At 33.2% G+C, this 24,079-nt stretch overlaps 1 protein-coding gene across 1 annotated transcript in view; it reads right to left on the bottom strand.

Moving 5' to 3' along the window:
- The window catches only part of LOC145191539 (uncharacterized), a 51,756-nt gene that overhangs the window by 8,936 nt on the left and 18,741 nt on the right, over nucleotides 1-24,079 (bottom strand). Inside the window, exons 17-51 of the mRNA XM_090067567.1 lie at nucleotides 22,957-23,588; nucleotides 22,694-22,841; nucleotides 22,381-22,604; nucleotides 21,241-22,131; nucleotides 20,267-20,853; nucleotides 19,691-19,934; nucleotides 19,065-19,587; nucleotides 17,751-18,532; nucleotides 17,379-17,552; nucleotides 16,961-17,215; nucleotides 16,397-16,858; nucleotides 14,568-16,307; nucleotides 13,956-14,348; nucleotides 13,097-13,742; nucleotides 12,645-12,883; nucleotides 12,045-12,362; nucleotides 11,363-11,908; nucleotides 10,652-10,996; nucleotides 9,565-10,561; nucleotides 9,170-9,459; nucleotides 7,565-8,899; nucleotides 7,049-7,459; nucleotides 6,766-6,900; nucleotides 5,632-5,933; nucleotides 5,334-5,498; nucleotides 4,756-4,935; nucleotides 4,527-4,644; nucleotides 4,076-4,452; nucleotides 3,742-3,930; nucleotides 3,454-3,646; nucleotides 3,148-3,305; nucleotides 2,899-3,036; nucleotides 2,576-2,793; nucleotides 2,119-2,450; nucleotides 601-855 (exon numbers count right to left, since the gene is read on the bottom strand). Coding sequence (XP_089923693.1) covers nucleotides 601-855; nucleotides 2,119-2,450; nucleotides 2,576-2,793; nucleotides 2,899-3,036; nucleotides 3,148-3,305; nucleotides 3,454-3,646; nucleotides 3,742-3,930; nucleotides 4,076-4,452; nucleotides 4,527-4,644; nucleotides 4,756-4,935; nucleotides 5,334-5,498; nucleotides 5,632-5,933; nucleotides 6,766-6,900; nucleotides 7,049-7,459; nucleotides 7,565-8,899; nucleotides 9,170-9,459; nucleotides 9,565-10,561; nucleotides 10,652-10,996; nucleotides 11,363-11,908; nucleotides 12,045-12,362; nucleotides 12,645-12,883; nucleotides 13,097-13,742; nucleotides 13,956-14,348; nucleotides 14,568-16,307; nucleotides 16,397-16,858; nucleotides 16,961-17,215; nucleotides 17,379-17,552; nucleotides 17,751-18,532; nucleotides 19,065-19,587; nucleotides 19,691-19,934; nucleotides 20,267-20,853; nucleotides 21,241-22,131; nucleotides 22,381-22,604; nucleotides 22,694-22,841; nucleotides 22,957-23,588 — 14,942 coding nt within the window. The remainder of the gene's footprint in view (nucleotides 1-600; nucleotides 856-2,118; nucleotides 2,451-2,575; nucleotides 2,794-2,898; nucleotides 3,037-3,147; nucleotides 3,306-3,453; nucleotides 3,647-3,741; nucleotides 3,931-4,075; nucleotides 4,453-4,526; nucleotides 4,645-4,755; nucleotides 4,936-5,333; nucleotides 5,499-5,631; nucleotides 5,934-6,765; nucleotides 6,901-7,048; nucleotides 7,460-7,564; nucleotides 8,900-9,169; nucleotides 9,460-9,564; nucleotides 10,562-10,651; nucleotides 10,997-11,362; nucleotides 11,909-12,044; nucleotides 12,363-12,644; nucleotides 12,884-13,096; nucleotides 13,743-13,955; nucleotides 14,349-14,567; nucleotides 16,308-16,396; nucleotides 16,859-16,960; nucleotides 17,216-17,378; nucleotides 17,553-17,750; nucleotides 18,533-19,064; nucleotides 19,588-19,690; nucleotides 19,935-20,266; nucleotides 20,854-21,240; nucleotides 22,132-22,380; nucleotides 22,605-22,693; nucleotides 22,842-22,956; nucleotides 23,589-24,079) is intronic.

Here is a 24,079-nt window from a genome sequence, read left to right as displayed (position 1 = left end):
AGCACTCTTTTTAATGCTATCATCATCATCATCATCATCATCATCATCATCATCATCATCATCATCATCATCATCATCATCATCATCATCATCATCATCATCATCATCATCATCATCATCATCATCATCATCATCATCATCATCATCATCATCATCATCATCATCATCATCATCATCATCATCATCATCATCATCATCATCATCATCATCATCATTCATCATTCATCATTCATCATTCATCATTCATCATCCATCAATCATCCATCAATCATCCATCAATCATCCATCAATCATCCATCAATCATCCATCAATCATCCATCAATCATCCATCAATCATCCATCAATCATCCATCAATCATCCATCAATCATCCATCAATCATCCATCAATCATCCATCAATCATCCATCAATCATCCATCAATCATCCATCAATCATCCATCAATCATCCATCAATCATCCATCAATCATCCATCAATCATCCATCATCCATCATCCATCAATTATCAATTGTCAATCATCAATCCTCAATCATCCTTAATATTAACTTTAGTTATTGTTTAAATTATATAGATGCAAATGTAAAATAACTCCAACTTACCAGTGGTTGGGTGGATGGTCATACCCAGTATTGGTACAATTTGGCCAGTTTTGTAATCAGTCATTGGGCCTAAATACACCATTTCACTCTTTCTTTCTAAGGTATTGAACTTTGTGACTGTGGGTTGTCCAGTCTCTGGATTAATTGGATATGGTATGTAAGGTATTAAACGAACATGAGAGTTTGAAGCTTCTCCATTTGAACTATCAGTTGTAAACACAAGTCGTGAAGAAACTGGATCAAAAGCAACATTACCTAAAAAAAGAAAAGAAAAAAAATTTTTACAGCTGAATGATTAAATTTAAAAAAATCTACTTTATTACTGCAAGAAATTTGCCTCAACATACCACTGTAGATTAGTTTACAATTTACAACTTTTTTTTTTTTTTAAACAGTCAAAACTAGATACTCAGTTTGTTACATAACCATGAGATTTCACAAATAACTTTTAAGTGGATTTTTTTACTTTCTTTTTTTTTTTACATTAAATATGATGTATAAGTAATGTAGTTTCACAGAAGTAAACATTATCTCAAACTTCAAAATTATTTTACTAATTAATGTTAATTTAATCATTTTCTTTAAAACATAGAAGTTGTTATTGACGATAAGTTTAGTTACATATAAGATTTTTTAATAAATTTTGAGAAGATTAAAAAATTAACAAAGTGAATAATAAGCATGAAGGATGGCTCCAGGATAAATAGCATAAAAATAGCAAGTAGATTATTGATATTCAAGAATTACATTAAAAATACTCTGAAAACATTTAAGGTAACAGATGGCATCTATTATCATCTAGGATTCAGACACAGGAAAACTACGTATGTCAATCAGCAGACATACTGATTGATCCAAAAGAATGGTGGCAATTTCAACAAGATATGACTCCTGCCCACACAACTTGCACAGTCAAAGCCTGGATGAGAGAAAATAAAATAATTTTAATGGCCTAGCTAGCGTGATCATCAACTTTAAATTCAATCAAAGTTTTTTGGGCTTAGATGGTCAAAGAAATAGTCAAGATCTAAACAAATTCCATAAAACAAGATGCCATTTGAAGAATTCTAATCAAAACTTCAAACATTCTTATGATGATGATAATGATATCAATCCAAATGTAATGCATAGCTTGCAAAAAAGCATGTAGGGGATATTTTGAACACTAATTTTCATATTTATTGTGGTAGTGCCAATTTTGATTTATTATTGTGTTTGATAATATTTTAAACTATAATTTTATATTTTAGTATTACACACTGATGCATGATTTATTTAAGAACAATTTTCTGTAAAATAAAAAAACTAGGTAAATACCTTCCTTAAATTTTATTTTTATGCACCTATATTAGTTGAAACCACTGTATATAGTTATAGTTTGACAAAATTAATCTTAGATTTTGTAGCATTCAAAAATGAAATTAAACAAGCAATAAGCTTATTTATAACAATTATTTATGAAAATATTAATAAAAAAATATCTTAAGATAAATGTATTTAAATAAAGTAAAAACCTACCTTCAATCTGTAAAAGTCTGCATGTGACAGGGTGCACAAAGAAGCCACTTGGAATCTCTACATTAGTAATACCATCTGCTAAAAGCATACAAACTTCAAGTGGATTGGGCATAAGTAAGCCAGTTTTTTGATCAAATGTCACCATGTTGTTATGTTCAATTACCGTTCCATCAGGTTTTAAGATATGTTCCCTTTGAACAACTTCACCATTATGATCAAGCATCAAAGCTCCAATGCTCTGAGATATAATACCTAATGATCCTCTTCGCTGAGCCTCCTCAAACAAGTTAGTATTCAGTTTATTAAGCAGCATGTTAACACGAGTACCAATTCTAATAAAGATGATTTACATAACTTAAAACTTATATATAAATCTAGCAAGCTATAAAAATAAATAAATATTGGTAAATGAAATCTGGAAACGTTTTGAAATTATAAAGTTATAAATTACACTCACTTGTGCTGTAAATTGTTATCAAACTCATTCTCACTATCTTTAACATCACATTGAGCATAACTTTTAAGTATACGCTGAACTTCTCGAACTGTAGACATAAAAGTTACTTGATGCATTTCACGAGCATTTTCATCTTTCTCAAAGATATCATTCTGCTGTTTAAGAACATGAAGAAAACAAAATCCAAGCTCTTTACGCCTCTCCAACTCATCTTCTAACTGGAAGGGAAATAAGATTTGATTTACATAAAATTTGTTGATACATTATGTATACTAATTATAGCCATTTTATAAAATTTCATTAAATTTCTTTTTTAAAATTACCTCTTTCTTTTTAGCTTCATATGCTTGAAGGTATTCAGGTGATGCAAGTACAGGATGTCCTTTTAAATTTAGTTTAGCAACCCATAATCCTTTAAGAGACTCAGCCTGTCCATTGATTTTATTGTATAACTGTTTGACCTGAATATTTAAGTATATAAAGATGATTGAGATGTAAATAGCATTTTTAAAAAAAGATAACAAAAAAAAACTTAACATTTTTTCATGTTTGATTTAAAAGAAGAAGGAAACCTGATCTTTTTGCCTGGCCAAAGCTGCTGTTATTTCACTGGTTTGATTTGATAAAGTTGTGTAAAAATCTTTAGTACTGAAAGCCTCCAAATCTATCTGCTGATCATAGTCCCAGAACTCGTCATTTTTTACAGTAGTTTCTATGGCAACCATTTGATCTTAAACAGTGTAAACAATTTCACATTACATTTTATGCTGAAACACAATTCTGCAAAACATTAAAATTTTTTTTTCTTTTTCATTTTTTTGGTTTTCTGAATGATTTTTTAACAAAAAGCAAATATTTTCACAAAAGAAGAACTTTACCGTCATGGTCTTTGGATTGTTTTTTAGGATTCTTCATCTGATCAATTAACATTTGTTTTCTGTGGTATTTTTTGTATGGATGAACAGCAGAGCCTTTAGAAGAGTAATCATCAAAATTGTAAACTGATGAAATTTGTCTGTATTTAGGATTAAGATACAATGATTTTCGCCATCCATGAATTCGAAACATAAACTATTGGATGAAGATAATAATAATAATCTTTTCTTTTTTTTTATTAAAGTTACAATAACACAGTAAAATTTTATATGAATCAGAATACTACATACCAGTCCAATAACCAATATAAGTACAAGTACAAAGAAGCAGACCAGCATAAGACCTATTAACAACCAATCAGGAGTAATTAAAATTGTAGGATCAAGAGCAATACCATTTTGAATGATGGCACGAGGTGTGGTGGCAAAGAAAGGACCATCTTCTGCACATTGTGCACCACGAGTCATTACTCTGATATACTAATTGTGTTGATAAAAATGAAAAAAGAAAAAAGAAAAGTAAAAATCTTACTAATTTAACTAATTCATAAAATCAATGTAAGTTACCATAATTAAATTTTAGTACAGTTAATCAAAAAGTAAGAAAAAGAGAACATCAACAGACCATTCTCAGATCACTTGAAGAGCTCATTTTAAAAACATAAACTCCTTCTGATTGAAACCTGAATGCAAACAAAGTGGATGTAGTTCCCATAAGATTATGCTGCTCAGCTAAATCTTTAAATGCACCAAAATCAAAGTTAGGATTTGTGTTAAACAAATTGTCCACATCATATTGCGGAAAGTATTCATTTGAAACACTGAAGAGCATGACCTCATTAAAATTGATGCAAGTTGTTGGATTCTTTATGCCAGAGAATGGTTCAGTTAAAGCACGCCGTTTACGGAAACTTTGTAAGTAGGTTGAATTTTTAAAATGAGAAAATATCATAGACTTAATTGTGTCAGTAGGAGGGTTGTACACTCCCAGAAACCCAGATGCTAGAAAAAAAAAAAAAGATTTTATTCGGCCATCAAACAAAAATAAAATTAAAGAACATTGAAAATAAACAAACCTCCAACATCAAGAAGAAAAAAGGGATGAACTGATCCATCTAATTTTTCACACTTATCAGCTGAGAAAGTTTCTCTAAAATTTGGGACATCTAACAAGTCATTATATGATGCTTCAACCTGAAAACAATAAAACAGGTTTTAAAAAAATAATCTAAACTTTTATTTACTTAATTTACCAAAGAAAATTTTTTTATATTAATTTTTAAAAAGATTATCACAACAACTTACATAACTTCCGTTTTGGTATGTCAATCTGATCTTGACAGGATCTGAACAGATGTAATGGATTCTGTTTCTCTGTTCAATACGGCATTCACGATTGCAGATTCTTTCAAGATCATCCACTTTGCACAAACACAAGCCTAATTCCCGATCAAAGTCAACATAATTGTCATTACCAAGGCAAACCTGAATAAAAATTGTTAAACTACTTTTGACTATATTAAAAGTAAAAAAAAAAACATTAAATAAAAAAATATCTTTTTTTTTTTTTCATACAATTTTTTTATTAGATTATTCGAGTCAGACAGAAATTTTGGCTCTTAAATCTTTAACTTAAACTAAAAACTAAACTGAGTATAAAAAATCCTTTATAAAAAAATTGATCTTACTATTTTTGATTCAGTTTACTCATTAAAATGTCATATTTAAGTTATATATATATATATTAGTTAGAATTGTGCTATTTCATTTCTTTTATTTACATTTTAGAAATGTGCAAAGCATTATGGTACTTGTTCTGCACATCAATTATCCATTTGTTTGAAATTATTTTTAAATAAACTCTGCTAAGAAATATATTGAACCTTATCAGTACAATACAATTTCCATTGCTCAATGTTCATACAAGAACCATTCTGGTTTCGCCATTGTCCTTCACTACATATAGCATAAAGTTTCTGGACACAATCTTGCTCACGACCTTGGTTCACTTCATACCCTTTTTCACATAAACAAGTCTTGTCACTAGGCTATTTAAGAGTGCACATAAGTTAGATTTAGAACATTTCAATAATTAAACTTCAGTAAGGGAAAAAAAGAATACAATGTGTATTAATATTATATAAACAAAAAAATCTAATGAAAATATATCAAAAATCTCACCATAAATACTCTATGAAGACCATTACAAACACAAGTATCCTGTCCTTGGAAAGGCTGCTTGGCTTGACCACCACAATGAAAACATGCTTTTTGTGCTGTCAAATGGTTATAATGATCTATAGGACACAATGTGCAGTTTGATATTTGGCTCCCATATTCTCGATCATTGTAAGTAGCGTTTGGACAAGGACGAGGTATTTGATCTCCAGCCATGCAATAATAACCAGCAGGACATGGGTATGAGTTTGTGAAATTAACTCCAAATAGCGTATAATTTGCTAGAGGGTAGTCAGTTGTAGCTCCTACACAAAACAAAAAAAACAAAAACAACTTTAACCTTATCTTGAAGTAAAACAATAAACTTGTTAAATAGCCATGTAACATATCCTCTTTGCTAAATAGCCATCTAACATATCCTCTTTGCTGAATAGTAATAAATTAGCATATTACTTTTTTGACATAATGATAAATTATCAAACAGGTATTGCTAATAATTATGATTACATATTGATAGATAAAATGTCTCAGAATAAAATCTTCCATAGGTGAAAAAAACCTTGAAAACATTAAAAGGTTCTTCAATTTGTGATGAGTGAAGGATTGCCTGAATTGCTTTTTTATAATTAAGGAATCCAATGAGTTCTCTTCTTTGATGTATTATCAATACTTCTCACATGCAACTGGGATTCTGATGAACTTTCAAATTGATCTACAACATTATCAAAAGGAATACAATACCAAGGTCTTTTGAAAAAAAATCTGATACATCTTGTAGCCATAAAATCATGTGGCATCCTTCGCCATATAAACTGACCAAGAATGAGCATTAATAATTCAGAAAAAAAAATTACTAAATATATAAGAGGCCTAATGAAGAACCTATAAAGAAATAAGAATCAAATTGCATCTTATTGGGATCTTTAAATAAAGAAAAAATAAAGATGATTCCTCAAATATCCATTAGTACCTAAATTTATATTTTTGTCACCAATGGGACATTTTATTGGAAGTTTTTTTGTTCTGGGACATTCAATTATAACTAAATTAACTTTAATAAGTTGATACTAACCAATCAAAAATAAGATAAAAATAAATTAATAGTAACAAATTGATGGTGTTAAATTGTTAAGCAACCTTTCAAGCAAATAACTCCTGGTTTACATTGTTTACACGCCATACGATCAGGTTGTGCACCATAGGTTCCAGGCATGCAAAGCTCACAAGTGCCTTCAAATGTAAGCCTCTTACTACCATTTATTTCTCGATACCCTATATATATAAGCAAAAAAACTTTTAAGCAACATTTCATTAATTGTTTACTATAATCTTAGAGATTTTTTTTTTATCATTGATGAACTTTTTAAAGCAGTTTTTAGTGAACCAAAATAAATAAATAAAATTAGACTTTAAAATATACCTAATGGGCAAATTGTTGGAACTATAGAACCTGCTTCAGTTATTGTACAATTATCATTTCCAGGACAGTAATGACCCATTGGGCAAGGTATAAGATTTTCAGAAGCATTTGGGCAGTAGAAACCACTTGGGCAAGGGATCTTAACTTGAGAGCCAGGGCAATAAAATCCAGCTTCACACCAAACTGGACTAATGCTTCCATTAGGACAGTATGTACCATTAGAGCAAGGAATTGTGATAGTAGAACCATTTACTGGACAGTAATAACCTGCTGGACAATTAGTGCATTCTTCAACAGTTTTAGCTCCAGTAAAATTGCTAAAAGTTCCAGGAGGACATGGTTGTGGGTACAGAACCCCTGCATTGCAATAAAAACCAACAGGGCAAGGGTTTTGAGAATAATCAGCTGTACCTAAAAAAAAAAAAGTTAATAATTATCATAACTGAGTATCTCATGTGGGGTCAAAATTATAAACATAAATCATTCAAACTACAGGAGAATCAAAACATGTAGTACCAGTTTCTTTACACCAATAACCTGGAGGACAAGCTTTGCACCAGGATTCATCAATAGCACCCTCTAAATCATTGTAAGTCCCTTCTCTACATGGTGTTCTTGTAAGATTAAATGGGCAAAAATAGCCTCTGTTGCACAATGTTGGAACGGTGCTTTCTGGAACGCAAATGTAACCAGCAGGACATTGTTGGCAGTCATTGATACTTGAGCTACCATTTTGATAGATAACCAAACCTTTAGGACATTGATTCTTGATTTCAGTCCCTGGTGGACAATAATATCCTACTGGACATATAATTCCTTGTATTCCATCAGTTGGGTTTGGTATCATACTACCATTAAAACAAATATATCCTCCACTACAGTTTCCTACTGGAATGCCATTTTGACAAAATCTTCCTGATGGACAAGGATTACAAGAAATGTTGGAAGTTAAACCACTAACATTATCCATGGTATATGTACCATTTGGACAAGATATTGGTGCAACAGTTCCTTCAGGACAATAATGGTAAGGTGGGCAAGAGTCAGGCGAGATAGTGTTCCCAGAGCAATACTTACCTGCTGGGCAACTTAGGCAATTCCAAGCCCCATAAGCAGGTTGATATGTACCTGGAAGACAGCCTATAGGAACAGAAGTTCCTTTCGGACAATAATATCCAAGTGGGCATTTATAAGATGTTGGCTGCTTTACAGAAGCACTAGCATTATCAGGACAGAAAAAACCTTGATCACACAAACCAGTGGGACTTATTAACCCAGTACTTTCACAATAACTTCCTGGATCACATGGATAACAGCTTTTAACAGAAGTCCCTCCTGGAAATTTTCTCAGGGTTCCTGATGGACATGGCTCTGGATTAATGGTTCCATTTTCACAATATTTACCAACAGGACATAACATATTTACTGTGTCATTTGGAGAAGCAGTTTTTGCTCCACTTTTACAAAAAAACCCAGCAGTACAGTTCCCAGAAGGAGAAGATAATCCAGGATAAAAGCAAAATTTACCTGAGGGACAAGGTAAACAATCATTAAGACTTGTTTTGTTAAAATAGGGGTTATATGTTCCTGATGGACATGGTGTACCTGATACAGAGGATATACCTAGTTCACAATAGTGACCAGTGGGGCAAGGTAGTGGGTCATAAGTTCCAAAATTTGGGCAAGTCTTTCCAGAAGGACAGGGTAAGCAATTAGCCAATTTTAAAATTGGACCATAAGATCCAGGTTGGCATTTTTCTTCATACAATGCTCCCTCAACACAATAATGGCCTAATGGGCAGAGATAACCAATTGATGAATCATTAGTATTTGGAGTTGGTGTTGTAGAACCTCAAAATGGTAAAAATATAATGAGTTTTTTCAACTTATATATAAAAACCAATATTGAAAATAATTACACAAATTGATTACAGTGATTTGAGTTTAGTGCAAATGAAAACCAGAGGATGAGTTTCAATTTATTTAGTTTTAAAGAAAATAAATAGCTTTAATATTTACAAGCCATAAAAAATTTATAAATGGATAGTAACTTAGCACATTGATTGATTTAATCAATGTGCCAAGTTTCTATCCATTTAAAAACTTAACATTTTATCTTACCAGATACACATATGTATCCTGCAGAGCAATTTCTTTCTATCACAGTAACTCCTTCACTTGGGTTGCACCATTTTCCTGGACCACATGGTTGACAATCTGAAATACTTTTACTACCTTTTGATTTAATAAAATATCCAGCCGGACAAGAAGTTGGTTGGTAAGAACCTTCATCGCAATAATAGCCTATTGGACACTCATACTGCATAGGTGTAGAAGCACTACCATTGCAGTAATATCCAGCAAAACATTTCCCTTCAGGAGCTGTTAATGCTTTACTTTGACAGTAGTACCTATCAATGGAAAAGGTTTAAAATAATTTTATATATTAAAAATCATTAATTTTATAGCTTACACCGTAAACTGTAATTGTTGAAGCATTTTACATGTAAACTTACTGTTTTGGACAAGGTTGACATTCTGAAGAATCATTTAAACCAGTTTTATTTGACCAGGTTCCTGGTAGACAACCAAATTCGTTTGCATAGCGAGTTTGAGGAGGACAATAATAGCCTGCAGGGCATAAACGCCCATTTAAACTATCAACAGGAGAAATTGTGTTATCGCAATAATAACCTCTCGGACATTTAATACATGAAGATGCACCTTTGTTATTTTGATAAGTTCCATTTTCACACCTCTGTGGCAAAGGAAATCCTAATCCACAAAAATGCCCTTCAATGCAAATATATACAGGAGGTGTTGGCTCATATTGTCCAGGAGGACAATAATAACCATAGTCACATTCTTTACCATGCATAGACATTCCACTTGTATTGCAATAAAAACCAGCAGTGCAATTAAGGCAGACAGTGATATTTACTCCTCTTTCAGAAGCAGAATAAGTACCTTTTGGACAAGGACTAGGAATTTCAGTTCCCTTACCACAAAAATAGCCTGGAGGACATACTCTTTCATTTGGATTTAAAGAGTTTATGGGGCAATAATACCCTGGAAAACATTCACCTGTTGGTGAACTAAGCATTGATGTCTGACAATAATTACCACCTGTGCAATTGATCATACTAGAAGACCCATTAGGGCAATAGTATCGTGGTTGACATTTATACATTGATGGAGTAGGTGAGTCGACACCAAATGGGCAGTAAAAACCTTCACTGCATTTTCCTGAGTAATTTTTGTTTCCATAGCCTTCACAATAATAACCTCCAGGACACAGTAAGCATGATGTGTTAGAACTCAACCCTTCAAATGGATTATATGTTCCTGTTGGGCAAGGAAATTCTAATGCATTTTTAGTTCCAAGAGGACAATAATGACCTGCTGGGCAAATATTTTTAGTATAATCAAATGTATGTTCCAAGCAAAAATACCCAGGTGGGCAAAATGAACAGCTTTCAGAACCTTTGTCACTATATGTACCAGGTAAACATGCTAAGTAGAAAAAAATAAATTTCAATGAAATTTTAGGTTTCAGCATTGAATAAAATTACCTCAAAGTATTAAGGAAAACAATTGAAATACCATTATATGTATAACTTCCTTTGGGGCAGTAATAACCTGCAGGACAAACTCCACCAACACTAACAAGAGAAGGTGAGATTGGACACATTGTAAGATTGCTTAATTCTGGTCTTCTTGAGAAAATGCCAGAAACACAATAATACCCTCCATCACATTCTCCAGAAGGAGCTGTTAAATTGGAACTATCACAAAACATACCTCCTTCACAAGCAGTGCATTCTAATGATTGAACTAGACCTGTTTTATTGCTGTATGATCCAATTGGACAAGGCTGCCAGTTCCTACCAGTTGCATTGGGACAAAAGTAACCTTGTGGGCACTTTTTTATTCCAGAATTTGGAGATCCTTGAGAAATAATAATATAATAGATTGTCATTTTAAATAAAGTATATATTTTAAAGACCTTTTATTTTTCAAAAATAGTACCTATTCCTAAATAGTCTACAATAGCCCAGTCCCAATATCTAGTGATTCCAATTGAAGATTTTTTAATGAAAAATTAAAAAAAAAAAAGAAAAGTTTTTTAGCCACATTCATAAAATATTAATTGTTTTTTGAAAAAATTAGAAACTTGTTCTTTATTGGCAAATTTATTTCTTGGAATAGTAAATTTTTCAATCTATTTTCGAAATTGTAAGTTTTTAAAGCTGTTATTTGTAAGTAAATGATTTAAGAAAAAAAGCAATAAGAAAACTTGATAAAACAAAACACCTGGTAAAACATTATCACTTATACAATAAAAACCACCAAGACAAGGACTGCAAACTTCTGCTTGCTGCCAACTTGTATAATAGCCCTCTGGACACAATTTTGGTGCACTACTACCAGCAGGACAATGCATTGCAGAAGGACAAATAACAGACTTAGAGTTGTTACTTCCTGGAGGGCAAAAATATCCGGGTGCACAAGGTCCAGTAGGTTGTATCAGTCCAGTTGAGCTACAATAAAATCCTTTTTCACAAGGTGGACATTGAGAATCATTTTCTAACCCAGTTGTATTTGAAGCTGTTCCAATAGGGCATTCTTTTGGCAAGTCTGTGCCTTCAGGACAATAATGACCAACTGTACATTTGTATTGTGTGGAAGTTGATGAATTTATAGGACAGTAGTAACCAGCCTTACAAAGCCCAGCTGGGAGAGCAAGACCAGTGTTGTTGCAATACATCCCGGGTATACATGGGTGGCAATCTGTTATAGACATTCCCAAAGTACTGTTTCTAAAACTGCCTGCTGGGCATTTCACTGGTTCATCAGTGCCTATAAATATTCTAAGTATTAGAGGCATCATAATGAATGCTTTAAAAGATAATGAGATGATAGGAATGAAAATAGTAAATGATGATTATAGTGATTTCATAATGATGATTATAGTGAATTCATGTTGAATAGTTACCTTTTGGACAGAAACTTCCAGGTGGACAAACATTTGCTTTTTCTGAATTTGGAGTAGTGCGATTAGCTCCTTCTCTGCAATAGTACCCAGCAGAACAAAGTGTAACAGGATAATCGAGACCAGGAATGTCACATGCATAGCCACCAATGCAAAGTATACAGTCACTAAGTGAAGCTCCATTGGTGCGATTTAAAAATGTTCCAGGAGGACATGGATATTGTGTTGAGTAAGAAGTTCTTGTGAGACAATAAAATCCTTTTGGGCAAGGAAACATAGTATAATCAATGACTGGTGAACTACTGTTGTTGCAATAGTAACCTGAATTAAAAAATTGTCATAATAAAATAATTCAGTATTACTCTAAAAATCACTTTTGGAATGATAATAAATTTACTTAAAAATAAAATTATACATAAAAATAAAGTAAGGTAAAGATAAAAAAATAAGGTCAATAAATACAAATGAGAATGAAAAGAAATTTATGTTTGTTAAAAAAAGAACAATTTTATTTCATTTTAAAATAAAATAAAGATGACTTAACAAGCAGCTATTTTTTCTAAAAATAAATATTCAGTAATATCAATGAAAAAAGTAACTAACCTGGTTCACAAGGTTTGCATTGTGATTGTTTTGGTTCATTTTGATAGGCTCCAGATGGACATGCTCTTGGCTCAGCACTTCCATTTTCACAAAAATAACCAACAGGACAAGGATTTTGTGTACTGTTTATAGCTCCACCACTACAATAATAACCTGGATCACAAAGACCTTGAGGAATACTGGAATTGTATTGATTACAGTAAAATCCTGGTAAGCATGATTTACAGTCAGTTGAAATACTGAAAAAAATATGAACATAATGTATACACAACAAACTTTAAAAATTATGAATAGAAAACAATTTAAGGTTAGAATAATAAATAACAATAATAAAGATAAGTAACAACATAACATAACAATAAAATCCGTAATCTATAATCCATAAATCTGTAATATCATATTCCATAATTCATAAGATAAGTAACAACAAAAATAATGAAAAGAAAACCCACACATTCTGAGTAGAATTAAGGAATGTTCCTAATGGACATGGAGAAGGACTAGATGACTTCTGAGGACAAAAAAAACCTTTTGGACAAACTCCACCAGATGAATCTGTTGGATTTGCTTTGACTGCACCATTTGTGCAGAAAAAACCAGCAGAACATTCATGGGTTGGATTACTCAGGCCTGGTGTGGCACAGAAATACCCTCCTGTACATAAAGTTGGAGATTTTGAACCTTCAGGACAAAAAGAACCTGAAGGGCACATAATCATTGTTGAATTGGTTGCAGAACCAGGGCAATAATACCCAGCAGAGCAATTCCCAGAAACATCTTCATTTCCACTACCAAGACAGTATTTTCCTTCATCACAAACTTTACATGCAGCTAAACTTATTTGTGTTTCTTTAGGATTATATGTCCCAGGGGGGCACTTAAACTTAAATGGTTCTGTTGTATTGGTTGGGCAGTAATGTCCTTTTGGACAATTATTTTTAACAAAATCACTGCAATTTGAATAACAATAGTACCCTTCTGGACATGGCTTACATCCAGTCTGACCATCATAATTTTGATAGGTCCCTTCGGGGCATATTATTGGCCGCTCTGCTCCTGGTAAGCAATATGAACCAGCAGGACATAAACCACCCTCACCTTAGATAAAAATTTTTTGTTTAACATTAAAAACAACAAGAGTTAGTAACTTAAATATAATTTTAAAACAATTTCTTTAAACAAAATTAAGCAATATTTGCAATTAATTTTGTAATTAACAAAATAAAAGTGTGTAAACATTTTTTTTTATAAACCATGTACTTTTGCAATTCAATAATTGAAGTTGTTAGTTTAGAGGATAAACTTAATTACCAGTGTGTACTTGTGAGCAATTCCCAGAAGAAACATTTGAAACTGGATTAGGCCTATCAACACCACTTATGCAATAAAAACCACCAGCACAATAACCTGTTGGTGCAGTGGAATTTAATTGTGAACAATACATTCCTCCATTGCAATCTGTACATTCTGCTTCGCTTGCTAATCCAGTTTTATTACTATATGTTCCTAAAGGACAAGGCCTCCAATTAAGCCCAGTTGATATGGGGCAAAAGAAACCTTTAGGACAAGGTTTATAGCTGGAGTAGGGGTCAGTTGTGAGATTAACTGGTGTGCAAAAATATCTTTCAGGACAAGGCTGACAAGTGAATTGCCTTGTTGCATTTGTATACGAACCAGACAAGCATTGTGCAGGAGATGAACTTCCTTTGAAAAAAATTTTTCATAGAAATATTACAATAACTGTCATTTTTCATAGAAATATTACAATAACTGTCATTACTCTATATTTTCCTTTTAGAACTTTAGCATATATAATACTAATGTAATAGCTTTCATAACCTAACTAGTTGGTAGCCATTATTAAGTGCAATTAAGACATCCAATACTAGTAAACTAGTACAAAAGAAATGAAAAACAATTTACCTTGAGGACAATAAAAACCAACAGGGCAAACTTCTTCCATTTCTGAACTGCTTCCCATTGGACAAAAGTAACCTTCTTTACATAAACCACTTGGAGCTATTAACCCAGTGTTATTACAATACTTACCTTCATCACACAAACGACATTGAGTTGAATTAAATAAGTGCTGAGTATTAGAATAAGTTCCTGCAGGACAAGGTGTGGGGAAAGCACTTCCAGTGGGGCAGTAAAAACCTTCAGGACATGCAATTTGTTGAGAGTTGTTAGATCTGCCAGGGCAGTAAAAACTTTGATGACATTGTCCTGAGTAATTTGATTTACCAATCATATCACAGAACATTCCAGGTGGACAGTCGCTGCACTCAACTTGTGACATAAGACCCTCTTTTAGACCAATTGTGCCATATGTGCAGCCTATTGGGTTTTCAGTTTTTGTTGGACAGTAGAAACCTATGGGACAAATATTTGCATTTTCTCCCTCTCTAGGTGTAGCTGTTTTAGCACCAGATTTACAGAAATATCCAGCACTACATGGTGTATTTGGTTCAGTTAACCCATTGCTCCCACAGTAAAAACCACCTAAACAAGGCAAACATTCATTTTCATTGGCTCTACCTGTAATATTACTAAATGTACCTAAAGGACAGGGATATTCTGTTGCAAATCTTGTTCCTGAGGGGCAAAAATAACCTTCAGGGCAAATAAAGGTTGTAAAACTAACAACTGGACTATTTGTAGCACTACAAAAATATCTTTCAACACAAGTCTTGCAAGCACTCTGGCCTTTTTCATTTTGATATTGACCAGAAGGACATGGTTCTGGTATTCCTTTTCCTCCAGTACAAAAATGACCATAATCACAAGCGACTTCCATATTTGAAACTGAGCCAGATGGACAGTAGTATCCTGGTTCACAATCACCAGATGGAAGAGCCAACCCAGACTGGTTGCAAAATTTACCTGGTGTACACACTTTGCAATCAGAGATTTTATTTCCACCTAATACATCTAAAAATGTTCTGGGCGGGCAGTTTTCAGGGGCTTTTGTTCCTTCAGTACAATACTTGCCATAAGGACATAAACCTCCTTCAGTTCCATTGGGTTGTGGGCTTGTTGACATCTGATTGCAGTAATAACCTGCAGAGCAATTTCCCTGCCATGTATCCAGCCCATTCCTATCACAATAAGTTCCTAACTCACATGGAATTGGTTCATAACTTCCTGCAGGGCAATAGTAACCTGCTTTACATTGTCCACCATTTATGTTAGGTGTAGCAGAAATTGAACTTTCATAGCAATACCAACCTCTTTGACAATCTCCTGTAAAATTAACATTTCCAACTCCAGCACAATACTTTCCTTTAGCACAAGGCAGACAAGCTGCTAAAGATGTTTGTGTAGTCATGCTGTTGTAAGTGCCTTCAGGACAAGGGTATTCATTACTCCTAGTAGTATTTTCTGGGCAATAGTGACCAGCTGGGCAAGAGTTATTCAGATAAAATAATGTAGCTTGAGGACAATAAAAACCTGCTGGGCAAAATTTGCATTTTTTTTGGCCAATTTCATTATTAAAGCTACCAGCTTCACAAGGTTGAGGCTTCCAAGAGCCACGATTGCAATAGTGACCTTTAGGACATACATCACCAATACCTTTAAAACTTAGTCCAAGAAGGGAGCCATATGGGCATGTATCATTTGTAAGATTGTAAGAACCAACAAGAGGACGAGAAATGCTCACACCTGAAATTGATACAGTAATGATCACTACTAAATAAGTTCACTTAATGTTAAAATGTAAAATGCTGAATTAAAACTTAAAACTTTAATACCTGTTAAACAATAAAAACCCTCTTCACATTCACCATCAGGCTGTGTCAAAATATTTCCTGAACAATAGTGACCTTTATCACAAGATTTGCATTGAGAAATATCTGTTAACCCTGTTTCATTTGAGTATGTACCTGGTGGACATTTCGTACCATTTGGCATGCTACCATTTGGGCAGTAAAATCCTGGAGGACACAATTTATAGCCATTAGTTTGATTTACATCCAATTCAAAGCTTAAAGGAAAGCAATAATATCCAGCAGGGCATAAGGAACAAGTTGATTGACCTGTTGCATTTGTAAAGTATCCATTTAAACAAGGCTGTGGTTTTCCACTTCCTCTTGGGCAATTAAAACCAATTGGGCATGTTATTTGAGATGGTTGTAAACTACCAGTAGGGCAATATGCACCAGACTTACACAAACCTGTTACATTTGCAAGGCCCTGAGTTTCACAGTAGTAACCTAAAAAGTTTATTGTTTTTAATTTTTTTGCATTTTATACAAATATATTGATAATAAAAATAAAATGTTAAACTTTTTAAACACTAAAATATTGAAACAAACCTTCAGTACAGTTCAGACAATCTTCAGCTTTTGATTTTTGTAGACTGGGTTGAAATGTCCCAGCTTTACAGAGAATTGGAGAAGCAGATCCAATTGGACAGAAACTACCAACTGGACAAGGAAAATCTTCATCACTTTCAGAGCTTCCAGGACAATAACAACCTTCCCTACATTGACCTGACACATTTTGTAAGCCTGCTTTATCACAGTAGAAACCTGGTGTACAATTTTGACATTCTTCTTGTGAGGTTAGACCTGAAAAAAGTAAAAAAATACTTCATCCCCGTAAAAGCCTGGTGTATAATTTTGACATTCTTCTTGTGAGGACCTGGAAACAAGTAAACAAAAAAAAATGGTTTGCTTAAACTCATACTGTTTACTATGAATAAAAAACAATAATATTTAAATAATTGCAAACCTGTTTGAAAACTAAATGATCCTTTTGGACATTTTATAGGTTCAGCTGTACCAAGTTCACAATAATATCCTTTGGGGCAAATATTTGCATCTTCCCCTTGATTTGGCATGTCACTTTTTGCATTTCTTCTACAGAAATAGCCAGCTACACACAAACCATTTGGCTCAACAAGTCCTACAATACATAGTAATTTCCTTTCCAAAAAAATAAAATAATTTCTCATTAAATTATGTTAAAAAAAACTTAACTTTAAGCCAACTATTACATCTTCTTATCAAAAATTAGACATAATCTTTAAAACTCTGACCAAATGGGTTGAAATACTCAAAGGTTACCAAAAAAAACAAAAAAATTTTTCAAAAAAAAAAAAACCTGTTTGTGAGCAATATTTTCCTGAAGAACAATCATCACAATCAATGAGTTGTGAATTTTTTGTTTTACTTGAAAATGTTCCCTTTGGACAAGCTGTATTTGAATCAATTGTAGCTGTTTGATTTACGCAAAAATGACCTTTAGGACATTCATAGGTGTCATATGTTGTCATGTTAAGTAAGGGACAGTAATAGCCAGCCATACAAGGATAACAACTTGATAAACCTTCAATTGGCCCATAAGTTCCAATAGGACACATTTCTGGGGTTTGAGTTCCTTCTTTGCAAAAATGACCAACAGGACAGATTCCACCAAAACCAGTTTCGCTATCATTGTAGCAAATACTAGTAGAGCTATCATTTAAAACTTTGCCAAGAGGTGAAGGTCGATCAACACCATATCCACACCAATGACCTGGTTGACAATTTCCAGTAAAGGTTGTAGCATTTTTAAATTGACAATATTTTCCACTTGGACATGGTTGACAATCATTTATACTCTGATATCTAGTTTCTAGACCTAATGTACCTCGTGGACATGGCTTAAGATCTAGCCCTGTACCAGCTGGGCAATAAAAACCTTGTAAACATGGTAATGGAACACCTGATGTTAAGCAGTAAAATCCAGCTGGACAAAGATCACACTTTTCAGCATGAGTAGTGTTAGCCATACTGTTTGAAGCACAGGGAATTTGATCTGATGTACCTCCAGGACAGTAATTACCAATTTGACAATAGTAATCAGCAGGCTCAGATTCATTTTGACCAGGAGGACAAAAATATCTTAAATTAAATAACTTAAGTAGAGAAAGTTACACAAAGAAAGAAGTACAAATACCTGAAGTAAATGTTAACCTTATAAAATGAAAAGGTACATCAAACATTCAAGCATTCTTAAACATTTTGTTGTTACCAAGGAATTTCTTTTAAAGTTATAAGTAAAAATGTTACAATTGTAACTTTTATCCACATGAAAATGTACTAACTTTAATTAAAAAGAAACTGCATAATGTGCTGTCTTAAATACATTTAAAGTAACATGATTCATCAAAGAAAATTTAAAAATTTTGGGAATATATTTTGATGCTATTCAATGGTTGGTTCAATGGTATTGCACAAAAAGTGCTTTTAGTAATATAGTATAAAGAATCATTAAGAGTTTTTAATTTCTTAATTAAGTAGATTTAGATTAAAGAAAAAAGTCTTTAGTAGCTTTTATTTTGTGTTTTAAATGCATGAAATATTGTTCTTTATTTAAAATTTAAGTAATAAAGTAAGAATAAAAAATATCATATCACTCAAAGATTGCACATACCGAGAGTGGCATTCACCAGTTGGTTCAACTAGACCTTCTCCTTTACAATACTTTCCACCTGTACAAAGAAAACAATCTGAGATTTTCTCCCCATGAGTTATGTTTCTGAAGGTTCCACTGGGACAAAAAGCAGGTTTGAAAGTTCCTGCTTCACAGTAGCTTCCTGCTGGGCAAGCAGTTTCATTAGGAACAATTGATTTTGAAACACAATAAAACCCTGGCCAGCATGATCCACTAGGCTGGGTAGAGTTCAATAAGTTACAATATTTCCCTCCAGGACATGACTGACAGTAATCAATTGAAGTTGCTTTTAATACATCATTAAAAGTACCCATAGGACATGGTTCCGGTTCATCTGTTCCTTCTGGACAATAGAAGCCTTTAGGGCATGGTCCTGCATTTGATTTATTAAATACTCCTGGTGGACAAACACAAGTAGGGCATGTGCAGTTTGAAGTATTGGCCAAGATAGGATCAATAAACTCTGGTGTAGAAATAACAGCTCCACTTTTACAATAATAACCTAAAAGTTAATTATTAGTATGTTATCATTTTATTTGCATTTAATTTGTATCAAGTTATTTTACTTCTAATATGTTCAGAGCACAATTTTTATGTGTATTCACCTTTTGAACACTTTGTAGAGAAATCAGTTTGTCCTTCATTACCACAATAAAATCCACCTGGGCATGGTGTACATTCTTCAATGCTTGTGAGACCAGTTAAATTGCTAAATGTACCACGGGGACATTTAAACTCATTTTCATAGCGTGTACCATTTGGACAAAACATGCCTTTTGGACAAGTGAAATTACGATAAAAAATAACTGGACCATTATTACCACTACAGTAATAACCAGAAGGACATACCTGCGAAATTAAAAAAACACTATCATAAACACTAGATGAAAATTGCATTAAAAATTTTAGAAAACTAACTTACAATGTAGAAAAATATAATTTTCAGTACTGTAAAAAATGTACAGAAATTCAAATCCTAATATCTCAGATATATTATAGAAAAAACTTCCTCCAAAAATAAATAAACTTAAAACTGATTCACAATAAATAAAAGATATTTACTTTTGTGCAATACCTGTTATACAGCTAACTTAGGTATTACAAAATCTGGAAGTTCAAACAATTCTTAAACATAAGAAAAAAAAACTTTTAATCATTGAGAAAAAAAGATTGCAACTTACTTTACAGTTTTCTTGCATAGGTTGATCTTGGTATGTACCAGAAAAGCATTGCAATTGTACTGCAGAAGATTCTTTACAAAAATAACCAGCTGCACATACAAACTCACTAGGATTTGATACTTGTTGCCCTCCTGGGCAATAATAGCCTGCTCTACAAGGGCCAGTTGGTGCAGCGTTACCATAACCTTGACAAAATGTGCCAGGTGAACAACTTAAACAATTCAGAATGCTTTCACTTTTAGTATTATTTGAAAAGGTTCCTGGTGGACATAGTGTAGGGCTTTCACTACCTGAAGGGCAGTATGCACCTTTTGGACAAACACTGCCAGTTATGTTATCATTTGGTTGAGAAGTGCTGGCACCAGCTAGACAAAAATATCCAGCTGAGCAATTTCCAAATGGCTCTTTACTACCTTCATTAGGACAATATTTTCCTTTATCACATTTTATTGGCCTAGGGGATGCTTTCGGACAGTAGTAGCCTGCTGGACATAAACTACCTTGGGAAGAATCAGAAGGTCTGGGAGCAACTGATGCCAATAAACAGAAATATCCATCATCACATTCTCCACTGACCTCAAATGCTCCTAAAATACAGAACAAAATGCTCCTGAAATACAGAACAAATGCTCCTACAATACAGAACAAATGCTCCTAATACAGAACAAAACCTTTCCATAAACTTATCATGAATTAATACTGCTTTACAGTAAGAGTTTTCATAAAAAAAATATTAAAAAGATAATTAATTTTGATTTACTTTTTATGAAAACTCTTTATAAAAACTAAATTCTTTACAAACAGGTGTTGATTTATCTTTATAGAGAAAAAAAAACTGCACGATGAAAATAATATATAAATTTGGAAGCAATATAAAATGTTTAAAGCCACATTTTCTTAAAGCCTTAAACCTTTCCTTATAACGTTTTGCTTTCTTTTTTCTTTTTTTTATCACTTAAAAACTTCTACATTACCAGGGGTATCACAATAGTAGCCAGGTGTGCAATTAACACAATGTTCTTGAGAGTAACGTTGAGTTAAATTATTGAAGGTACCAGCAGGGCAAGCATTTGCAAATGGTAGAGATGCATTTTCTTCACACCAATAACCTCTGGGACAGTCTAAGGGATATGAACTTCCAAGTGGGCAATAAAATCCACGAGGACAGCCAACACATACAGCTTTGCCAGTTTCATTGTTGTATGTCCCTGCAGGGCAAAGAATTGGAATAGCTGATCCTTCAGGACAATATGTTCCATTTGGGCAGATTCCTCCATAGCTGGGATTTCTAGGTTCTTTTTCAGGGGAGCCTGTCAAGCAAAAAAATCCTGGAGAGCACAATCCTGTAACACTGCTCTGGTTTCCCTTATCACAATAAGAGCCTTCATCACATTCAAAACATTCATCTGCAGACTTGAGATGTGTTTTATAACTATATGTACCAGCTGGGCATGGTAGTGGTGATGAAGAACCTAATGGGCAATAGTATCCACCAGATGGACATGGGCCAAAAGTGCAGCTTTCAATACTGCAATCACCAAATGAGGATGGATCTTTAGCAATTGCATTAGATAAGCACCAGAATCCAGCATCACATAAGCCAGTGTAACTTCCTACCACTGTACCATCACAATATTTACCACCAGGACAAGGTGAGCAATCTTTAATTTGTCTTAGATTCTCCAATGCACCATATGTACCAGGCGGACATAACAATTTAGCACCCATGCTTGTGAGAGGGCTATTACCTTCATAACAATAATAGCCGAGAGGACAAGGAAGAGGGTTTGAAGGACTTTCTTGGCATAAATATCCAGCAGGACAAACTGTGCAAGAGCTAGCTCCAGTACCATTAGCAAAGTAACCTAAATATTTAAAGAATTGGGATTTCTACACAGCTCAATAACATTTGTAAAGACTAAAAAGTATAAAAAAATATATGTGACTAAACTCAGAAGAGCAATTTGATGCAAAATCAAAAGCATTTACTAAAGATATTCTTATCCTCAGCACATTTTTTATAATCAAACTTTTTCTAAAATTGAAATTAAATTTTAATTAGATCTTTTGTTGTTTTTTTTAATTTACAAATGAAAAAAAAAAAAAATTCTCACCATCTTTACAATTTTCAGGTATAGATGTTTGCCCTTTACAATATTTGCTTGCTGGACAAAGTCCACCTTCTGTTGAATTACTTGGTGTAGGAGATTTATTACCTCTTTTACACCAATATCCTGGGCTGCAATCCCCAGTAGGTACTGTATTGTTAAGACCTTTACAAAATTTTCCATCATCACAAAGTGAGCAATCTGACTCAGATTTACCACCAACCACAGATCTAAAAATAAGAAAAAGATATGAAGTAGAAAACCATTTGGAAAAATGGTTCATTTTATTTTCACATGCTAAAAAAACTTAAATAGTTACCTATATGTACCTTCAGGACAAGGTATTTCTACAGTGGTTCCATCTGGACAGTAGAAACCAGATCTACACAAACGCCCCCAACTTACTCCTTCAATAGGTGTTGCAAATTCAGCAGCTTGTATGCAGAAGAAGCCTGCTTTGCAATCCCCTTAAAGCAACAAAGAAACATGAGGGAATGAAGTAATTACAATTAGAATCTTAACCAATCTAGTAGCTTTTAAAAACGGTCCTAAATAATATAAAAAATACCCGGTCCTAAATACCTGTTGGAAGAATTGAAGCTGCTACGCAGTATTTTCCAGGTGGACAAAGTAAACAGTCTTTTAATTCCTTCATTAGAGAAAAATTGTTGTAGGTACCAGAAGGACAAAACTGTTGCACCTCACTGCCAATTGGACAGTAATAACCAGGATTGCAAGGCCTTGTAAAATTCATTCTTGTTTGATCACAGTAGTAACCACTTAAACATGGAAAACAATTTGGTTGAGCTCTATAAGGCTGGTAGGTTCCAACTTGACAAGGTCTCTGATCAGAAGAACCACTAGGTGCATAATGTCCTGGTTCAGCCTCAGTTTCATTAGGTGATATAGCACCTTTGGAACAATAATATCCAGGATTGCAAGGTCCTTCAGGAGATGGGCCACTAGCTTTTTCACAATAATACCCTGGATCACATGTTCGACAATCTTGATTATTTGTTGCACCCTCAGTATTTGAGTAGGTTCCTGGAGGACAAGGTTCACTTTTAAACTGACCTGATGTACAAAATCCGCCTGCAGGGCACACACTGCCAGTTTTTCCATCCGTGGGAGTACTTGTATTTGCACCCAAGATACAAATATAACCTGGATCACAAAGAGCTCTGGGTGTTGGTAAGCCTTGTCCATCACAGTACCTATACTCGCAATAATTTAAAAAGATTTTTTTTTTATATAATTTTTAATACACAAACTTATGTTGCTAACATTATCATATTCATATTTTTATACTTACTATGTGTAGAACAACCAAATGATTTATACTTATCAAGTGTAGAACAACCAAATGATTTATACTTTTATTATGTGTAGAACAACCGAATGATTTATACTTTTATTATGTGTAGAACAACCAAATGACTGATACTTATTATGTGTAGAACAACCAAATGATTTATACTTTTATTATGTGTAGAACAACCAAATGATTTATACTTTTATTATGTGTAGAACAACCAAATGATTTATACTTTTATTATGTGTAGAACAACCAAATGATTTATACTTTTATTATGTGTAGAACAACCAAATGATTTATACTTTTATCATGTGTAGAATAACCAAATGACTGATACTTATTATGTGTAGAACAACCAAATGACTTACATTTTGTGAAAGAAACTTTTTG

The sequence above is a fragment of the Hydra viridissima genome, unplaced genomic scaffold, assembly GCF_058129835.1.
Source record: "Hydra viridissima isolate aposymbiotic clone 2 unplaced genomic scaffold, HvirCarnegie_v1 scaffold_11, whole genome shotgun sequence".
NCBI lineage: Eukaryota > Metazoa > Cnidaria > Hydrozoa > Anthoathecata > Hydridae > Hydra > Hydra viridissima.
This window is presented reverse-complemented; position numbering and strand designations above follow the sequence as displayed.